Below are 8,719 nucleotides of genomic sequence, written 5' to 3'. Positions count from 1 at the left end.
GGGAAATGTAGTCTAATTTTTTAAAACACATACTGCCAGAAAAGCCACACAAATGTGTTTGAAAAACATCAATTCCCATAAGGCAACGGGCTTAGTGCTTGTGCGTTCCAGGGGTTGGTCTGGTCGCATCTCTTGATAGTTAGTTCCACGGTTTAAACAATGTGATCGCTTTGAGCGTGAAGGTAACTTGGTCAGCTTTTCCTTCGGTAAATGAGCCTAACTTAATGTTAAACAAATGTCGTCATAAAAAGAGGGCTGTTTCTTCTTATTATAATTATGAAAAGTGATCTACAATTGTATTTATAATTTGCAAGATAGCAATAAGTAGAATGTTTTGGGAAGCACGTACACATCTCTATGTAGAATATTTATCTGGTAGACATAATAAAAGACTAAGTGTGCTATCTGCTTGAATTTACTAGTATACGTTATTAAGAGTAAGAAAATGTCCCTATTCTGACTCAATTTTGTGATGCTAAAAGGTTGACTGGGGTGATGAAATATGACCGTCAAGTAATTACATCTGGCAATAGGCATAAGTGTAGCTTCAATTAACTTCCAGTAGATCTGTTATTTTGTTGGTATTATCAGTGGATAGTGAATATATTCTGAACAATTATTTTAAAATGCTCTTCTTTTTTTTTTCTTTTTTTTTTCTGAAACCCAGAATTTATAAGATTGTGCTTATTGTGTGTGTGCTTTTAGAGGATAAATGAGTTGGAAGCAGACACCCCTACAAAGCTGCTGTTAATGCAAGCGCGATCAGATAGTTCTGGGGAATGAGTTCAGGTGCAGCAGGTCTCAAGGCAGCAGCAAAAAGGACAGTCAAAGATGGGTCCTACCCTGCATCGGAGAAAAAAAAGAAGTGTCTGTCGCTCTCTTTCCTCAAGATCAATGGGCATGTTTAAGAATGACGCTGGAACGTTGTACCGAGAAAATCTGACAATCCTGCGGCGTCTTGTGTGCCAGGTAACTTTTTTTCGGTTCACAGGTTGTCTTTGTTGTTTATTCTGCAAACAATTACGAGATTGAATTCGGAACAACACAAATGCTTTAGATTACCTCGATACTGTGAAATAAATACATTTCAGGAAATCAAATCGGCAAACATGACCGCTGAAGGCTGATAGATAGATAGATACCACAAAGCTATGGGGAAATGGAAAAATACTCCTGTAGTAACACTAGCCTGCCTAGAGCTCCAGTAACACTAACCAGCCTATAGCAGTATCTGCACCAATATGCTATGGAGAATGAATTAACTTAAGTCATTGAATGGATGCAAGTGTCTTTTCAGAAAGAGTGATGCAGGTAGTACTGATGAGTTTTTGATGGCCGAACCAGATAGTTTCATTCTCATCAAAGACAACTTTTCTTTTTCACCAACATTTGAATTCCAGGGTAAAGACTGTGGACTATCAGGGTCTACAACTTTACCCCATACTCTACCACCCAAGTAAAATTAAGTTTTCCAAAAATGTTCTTCACAAGGAGTTTGCTCCCTTAAAACTAATGCAAGAAACAGCATGGAGAATATGATATGAGCCCATCCCTGTCTGTGTATTTCTGAGACTCGGACGGAGTAAAATCTCTTTTTGTATTTAATGTCAAAGTGGTCTGAATGCTTTTGGAGCAATAACCATACAACTCATTTGTCATACTTCTTTAGGATACCACTACATTCAGAAAAGTTTGGACGAAGCAGTCTAAATCCCCTATCGGGTATGAAAAAGGAAGAATTTACTTTGAAAATTACAGGTGCTGTTACAGTAGGTAATGTAATATTCTATCTCCTAGTGGGTTTTATTTACCTGCCCATTTACTTTGTGTGTAGTAATGGAAAGTAACAAGCATTCTCGTTCCTTTCTGTCATTATTTGTTAAAAACCCATGAAAAAAACAAAAACTAGAGTTGGAAATATGACTTCCAATATAGACGAGTCCGGTTTGACTGTAAAATAGACACACTATAGTTATCACATGTTGAGGGTGACTGTTTAACCTATAGTAAATTGATAGTAAAGGCATGACGCAAACCACTGTGCAAATGGAAACTCTATTCCAACTTCTGAAACCTGAATATCCTGAGGTTGAAAATGTTTCTGTTCTCACAGCGTTGCTCTGAAGCCAGAACTTCTCTATCAACTTCCAAAGCGTTCCAAGTTAGAGAAGATTGAAGATGCTTTATTGTGTGAATGCCCGCTGGTAAGATTTCTTCTTTTTTTCAAAGGTGATTTACTATTGAAAATAATATGAAGTAAGCTGACAACTGGTGTAAAAAACACACTAATATTAAGTATATACTAAATGTCTGCTATTGTTGAGCACATTGCTTAATTTTTTATACAGTTACGTTAACAAATTGCGGGTTTCTCTATAAACCACAGTTAATCTATTAATGAGATTGTAACAACCTGTGCAATGTGTGCTTGTCTTGTCTTAATAATCACAATAGTACAGAAAAAGTCAATTCTTACTGGACAAATGTTAACAAATAACCAGATCAAAGAAAGTTGTGCTTTTATAAAAGCAAAACATCTTTTAAACTGGCAAGGAGAGAAAGGCTATACCACCCCTGATACTTGTGGGCTAGTCTTGCTTTATTGTTCTTTCAGATCACTTTATATTGCAGTAATTGTGTAATGAACGCTAGGTGGCAGCACTGCAGCAGAAACACATGTCCCCAGTCAAAGTTAAGTTCTAGTGTACAGTAGATTGAATAGAGTTGCTGAAGTGCTAGGTTCACATTTTTGTCTTTCTTTGTTTAAGGGAGAAACACTGCCAAGGTCATCGGACCACAAGCCCTGCCTACTGGCACTTACAGCAGATAACTGGCTTTATCGCTTGTCTGCCAAAACAGGAACGCTGTTAGAAAGTGTGTATTTGTCTTCTCAGTACAAATTCAGGTAATGCTTTTCATTTAGCTGTTGCCTTGTTTTCCTCATAACCTTAATTAAACATTAATACTGTAAACTTTTGTGATTAAAATAAATAAATACTTGAGCCGAAGTGAGAAGTTTAATACACAATACTGTTGTGTTCAGCAAATAAGGGATTTTAAGTAGAAATAACAGGCAGGTTAGGGAAACATAAGATATGTTTACACTCCCTTTGGTTTTTAACAGGTACTTAGAATGGGATGTGCCTCAGGAAACTATGGTGCTAAAGTCAGTTCAGAAGAAGCTGGAACCAATGACTAGACATGTAAGGATAATCAGTATGTATTGTTAATTGTGACGTGTGTTCACATGTAATAAAACCGCTTTAACAATCCAATGTATTTGAATGAGTCAGTCATTAAGAAATTAAAAAGTTGATTCTTCATTATTTGTCATTTCTTCATAATGCCCCTTCATGTAATCGCATGTTGTGTCTTAACATTGTGCTCTTGAGTAAATGTATCCATGTGTGTATCACCATGTTGTGCCATTGATGTTTCAGGCAGGGGTTCTGCAAGCTGCACTGCTGTGTTTGGCTGTATTCAGAGTCCTGCCTCTCACTCTACTGGGGATGCTGGAGATCAACAAAACGGTAAGATCCAGCCCGTATAAAAGCAGAACAAAATAGAGTAAAGCATAGTGAAATCATGGTAAAGCAAACTGTAGGTAAGCATTGGAAATAATAGTGGGGTATGGTAAAGCATAATAACAAACATGGCATACCAGGGTAAGCTATGGTAAATGCAGAACATTTGGGCGTGGGGAAACTACAGGGCAAAATGATACACTTGGTACACTTTTGGTACACTTTTATAAGGGAATACTACTGTGCAATAGGTGGCCGTGCCAACAGAATGACTAAGTATAAGATAATGAAGTTTACAAGTATATTTGGGAGAAAGCAGCAAAAGAATCAGTTCTGTTAAGAATGGAAAACTGGGTTAGCAATATAGGGGAATGTTTGATACTGTCATGGTCTTGAAATATAAATAAGACTACAGTACTGCCTAGTGTACTTCAAAATATCGCTTCCATACAACAAGGCTGTGTGTGCAATATGTTAAATAAACTACTGTTCCTATTAGAATGATTGACTACAATTCCCCTCAGTGTACTGATGTTAATTGTGGATTTTTCTCAACAGGTTTTTGGGAAAAGTGTTGTGGATGCCACAATATCTCACGGGTTGCTTATTGTGACTCACAGCATGGGGCTGGTCAGACTGTACAGCTTGGAACACATTACTGAGCAGGTAGAGGAATGTGATCCATTGAGGCTCCTCTCATTGACATACATTATTCACAGTTTAGATTGTAATGTAACTCAGTTGCATGTACTGAGCAAAATATAAAAAAAATGCATGATATTGTTATTTTATAGGACAGTTGTTTTCTTGTGGGGTTTTTCAACCAGCTGAAAAAGGTCCTTCTCCTTCAACAGTATAAACAATCCAGGAGCCAGTGAGCTGTTTAGCAGCAATAATTTGAACTATGCATCATGTGCAGAGTCACTTACAACAACGTCTCACCTGAAAGACGGAGCATGAGGCGGTTAAGTGACTTACTGAGGGTCATGCAGTGAGTCAGAGGCTGAGCTGGGATTTGAACCGGGGACCTCCTAGTTACAAGCCTGTTTCCTTAACCACTGGACCACACAGCCTCCTGAATAGCATCAACACCAATTGTCAAATCCAGGTTTTGTTAGATGAGTAATGAAACGAAACCCAAACTAACATATACTATAATATAATCTATCACAAACTTGTGTTTGCCACTTTCAGTTCATGCTAAAGAAGTTGGTACTTGGGGAGAAGTCTGAATGGAATGGAACCACTGGTTTGGTTGGCGAGGCTCCATTTGGCATACCTTTAAACATACAAATAAAAGGTAACGTACTTTAAAAATATAGTTTTTCTTTTATTATTACCAGGAATCTGGGTGGGAGTAAACCTGGTCAGTCATCAATTCTGATCTGAATACAGTTGTGCTGTTACAAAGCAGTGGCTGTATGACTAGATGTAACACAGAGCTACAGTAGAAAGTGGTAGTATTTAATACTAATAAATTTCCATTGGTTTTGTGGGTAACAATGTGCTTGTAAGCAATAACGTACATTGGTAATCCTGATTTGTTCTTGTTTTGAACAGATTGCCCTCCTTTACTGTTTGAAGTATCGTGTCTGGAAAATGCCTTTCAGATTGGTGGTTTCCCCTATCATTACATCATCACTCCTAACCAGAGAAGACAGAAAGGCTCTTATCATGTTTGTTCACTGAAGGACAACACATTGGTAATTAGCATTTGTTAACACAAAGCCTATTTTTAAAATGTGCATCCTCTTCTGTTTAGAAACTTTTCTTAAAGAGGTCAGTTTCAGTGAAAAAAAATATAACTACAAAATTCCAAAAAAATAGACATCTGTTGGCTGAATTATGTTATGATGTTAAAACTTTGAACTCTCGTGTCTCAGAACTATATATTTTACTAGTTCTAGCTCTAAGCCAGTGCATTTAAGATTTGCATTAACCTTAATTGTTAATCTCTTCATATTATTTCAATTGTGTAGGCAAAAAATGGAGTCCAATTTATGGAGTGCTGCTCACTGGAATCTGATTGGATATATTTTCATCCTGATGATTCTGGGAGGATTGTGCACGTTGGACCAAATCAAATCAAGTGAGTAAGAAATGTAAATGAGTTAAATCAGCAAAGCCTGACATTGCTATTCCCAGCAACTTATCTACTAAATGTTGGTCTGGAATAATAAATTGGCAACATATCTGCATTTCCACATTTAAATTATTCTTTACATAAGTTCAATTGAGAATTAATGCTGAAAATTCATTCAGTGTATTGAAGGTTAAAGAAGCACAGGGGAGCCAGTGTCATGTTGCACAAGACTTTATCATTGCAGCTAAGAGAGAAGATACAGTAAGTTCTTTTCAGTTGTACTTTATGAATGTCTGTTTTTTGCTGGCTGAAGTGGGTTTTATAGTTTTTAACCAGAAGGATACTGGTGCTGGCGGTTGTTCTAAGAATTTAAAAGGGAAGCACCTACTGCGGTTATGGGATCTAAAGGGTTATTTTTTTTTGTCTTGTGCGTCATTATTAAGTCAAGACTTGTGTTTCTTCTGAACGTAGCAGTCTTGTAGTTTCAGCTGTTAGGGTCACTTTTGAACCCAAAAGGTAAAATAGCCAGCACTAGATAGGGTCCCGTTTCTTGCAGTATTGAATTCTTATTTAACTGCAGGTGAATGCTGTCACAGTCACAGCTTCGGGTCGAGTGGTGAAAAAGAGATTTAAACAACTTGATGATGACCCGGACCAAAAGGTAATTTAAGTGAAGATGTTGCCTTCTTGTTTTAAGTGTGCCTGTGCTATTTTATAGCTGGTTTCAATCAGCCAGATTGGCTCCACCTTACTTCAGGACTGACTGGTAGTGATTATATATATATTAATATATATATATATATATATATATATATATATATATATATATATATATATATATATATATATATATATATATATATATATATATATATATATATATACACACTGCTGTGCAAAAGTCTTAGGCGTGTTGCATTTTTCTACTTTGATGCATTATGAGCATCAACAATTTACTCAAAGCCTCCACTAGTGTTTTCTACTATTATAACAACCTTGACTTGCGCATATATATATATATATATATATATATATATATATATATACATACACATACCGTATTACTTCAATTTGGCATCGCAGGGTTTATTTTAAATTGATCAAAATGACTGCGGCCTTTAAACGAGGGCGCCGATTATACGAGGGCGGCCTTTATTAATAATACTATGCTTTACAAACACTGCAATATTTTATCACATGATTTAAGGCCTTTAAGAAGCGGTGCTATGAGAGGCTTCGATCTGCAACACTATACTTATGTATACATGTGTTTTCTAATTAGACCTTTAGGATTGTGGAGTATGAAGATGAGTTGGAGCTGTTAGCAGTGACCCAGACAGAAACTGAAGGAAAGGCCCTCATTGGTCTCTATGACAACCAGACTGGTGCAGTAATAAAGGACATTGCTCTGGAAGAATCCTGGGATGTGGTAAGTTTGTACTGCCCTACCATGCTGCGGTATATTAAAGTCATTTTTAAATTTAGAGACTCCACTTAAAAAAACAGTAAATAATAAGAAAATGAATCATCACTTTTAATACATAGGTCATTCAAATTATTTCAGCAAACTGTAAACAATTAAAAGGGTTCACAAAACAATATCCTTTATTCTTTGGTCATGAAATTGCTTACAGAAAGCATAAACATGATAAAAGTAGGATGCGAAAGATAATGACATTTCAAACAAACCTAGGAATGCACTAACAGTCTCTTAATTATTATTATTTTTGTAGACCTACAGTCATGACATGTTCTTTGAAAGAGACACGATTGTGCACATTGAACAGGAGCCGAAGAACAACTTCAACTGTTACGTTTACAAAATGACCCGAGACACCACCGATGAAAAAGAACAGCAGTAACCTTGATGTGTGTGGACGGTGAACTATGTGTGGAGAGGAGTCTATTTTTTTTTGTTGTTTTAAAAGACACCTTTCTCTAAATACTCTTTCCTACCAGAATTATTTTGTTAGTAAGTGTTATGCATAGTCAAAAATATAAGTGATTGAAATGTTTTTTGTAAGGGTTATTTAGTTATGCATCTCTGTTTTGTAGATATGTTTAATGCAGGGTATAGTTTTATACTATTTTTGACAATGAATGATAATATTTTTGCAATATTGTTTTGTACAAGTATATCTGCTGTTGTGCTGGTAATTATCGAAGACAATGCCTGTATGATGTGTAAATACAACTTTCTTAAAGTTTGATTTAAGTGTATTCAGTTGCAGATTCAGCACACATAAATAAATTAGACTCCATCAGAACTCTGGCTTGGGATTAATTCAATTTGATTCGCTATCAATTTGTTATATTCAACTAACATTTGTTATAGCAGTAATAGAGCTACCGTATAACGACTAGAACCTAGTGTAGTGTGATCTACAGTATTCTAACTTTAAGTGTGAACCCACCTATAAAGTTACATATTGATTACTTTATTAAAGTGTTCTTCCAAAAGTATTCCATTTAATTCATAAGGGTTTCCATATTTAATAATTAAATCGGATCAATTTTAACACCACATCTACCCCATAGCCTTGTTTGTAAATCTCCCTCCCGACCTGTGAGGGTACTAAACACAAACCAGAGTTTTTTTGACAGGCTGGCATTACAGTTCTTTTCCCCGGATCGGGAAGTCAGTTAGTCTGGAAAAAAAGGCGAGACTCCGTTGCAAGAACTTACCGACCTGGAAGGGAAACAATGTAGCAGACGCAGATTATAAAGGCAGCTGCATTGGTGTACCCAAGGAGTCATGCGTGCAGCATATAAGGGGGTTGGAGAATCATAATCAGTTCCTTCACTTGGTTTTTGAACTTGAACCTGAAGGACCGTGAGAGACGCAGTAACCATAGCTGAAATAAGAATATTAACCATAGCTGAAATAAGAATATTCGTGAGGGTTTTGTTTGTTTGTGTCTGTTAGTAATTGTCTGTGTTTTCAAACCACCAGACAGCTAACACGTATCCGGAGCTGACACCTTGGGCCAGTACAAAGCTGGATCAGCACTTTCACTTGTATCACTGTAAACTGTATTGCACCACAATCACTAATTCACGCACTAAACTGACTTGTGTATGTGTTTTGTGCTTAATGTGGGGATACAATAAT

The 8,719-nt window shown here is 36.5% G+C and overlaps 1 protein-coding gene across 3 annotated transcripts; it reads left to right on the top strand.

Annotated features, from left to right (window-relative positions):
• The first annotated feature begins 110 nt into the window (after positions 1 to 110).
• On the top strand, positions 111 to 7,817 carry dcaf17 (ddb1 and cul4 associated factor 17). 3 transcript variants are annotated; one of them, XM_041261887.1, is made up of 15 exons: positions 111 to 182; positions 668 to 969; positions 1,670 to 1,722; positions 2,114 to 2,204; positions 2,769 to 2,905; positions 3,125 to 3,203; positions 3,441 to 3,530; positions 4,083 to 4,190; positions 4,719 to 4,824; positions 5,085 to 5,227; positions 5,504 to 5,613; positions 5,787 to 5,868; positions 6,188 to 6,268; positions 6,890 to 7,036; positions 7,341 to 7,817. In XM_041261887.1, exons 2-15 carry the CDS (start codon positions 832 to 834, stop codon positions 7,467 to 7,469), a joined length of 1,494 nt encoding a protein of 497 aa, XP_041117821.1. In that variant the 5' UTR covers positions 111 to 182; positions 668 to 831; the 3' UTR covers positions 7,470 to 7,817. The 3 variants fall into 3 exon arrangements, with proteins under 3 accessions (XP_041117821.1, XP_041117819.1, XP_041117820.1); XM_041261885.1 differs by having other exon boundaries at positions 1,670 to 1,773; XM_041261886.1 differs by having other exon boundaries at positions 147 to 206; positions 1,670 to 1,773.
• The last annotated feature ends 902 nt before the right edge of the window (positions 7,818 to 8,719 follow it).

The sequence above is a fragment of the Polyodon spathula genome, chromosome 10 (genome assembly GCF_017654505.1).
Source record: "Polyodon spathula isolate WHYD16114869_AA chromosome 10, ASM1765450v1, whole genome shotgun sequence".
Lineage (NCBI taxonomy): Eukaryota > Metazoa > Chordata > Actinopteri > Acipenseriformes > Polyodontidae > Polyodon > Polyodon spathula.
The sequence above is the reverse complement of the archived record's forward strand: the minus strand, read 5'-3'. Positions and strand labels throughout refer to the sequence as shown.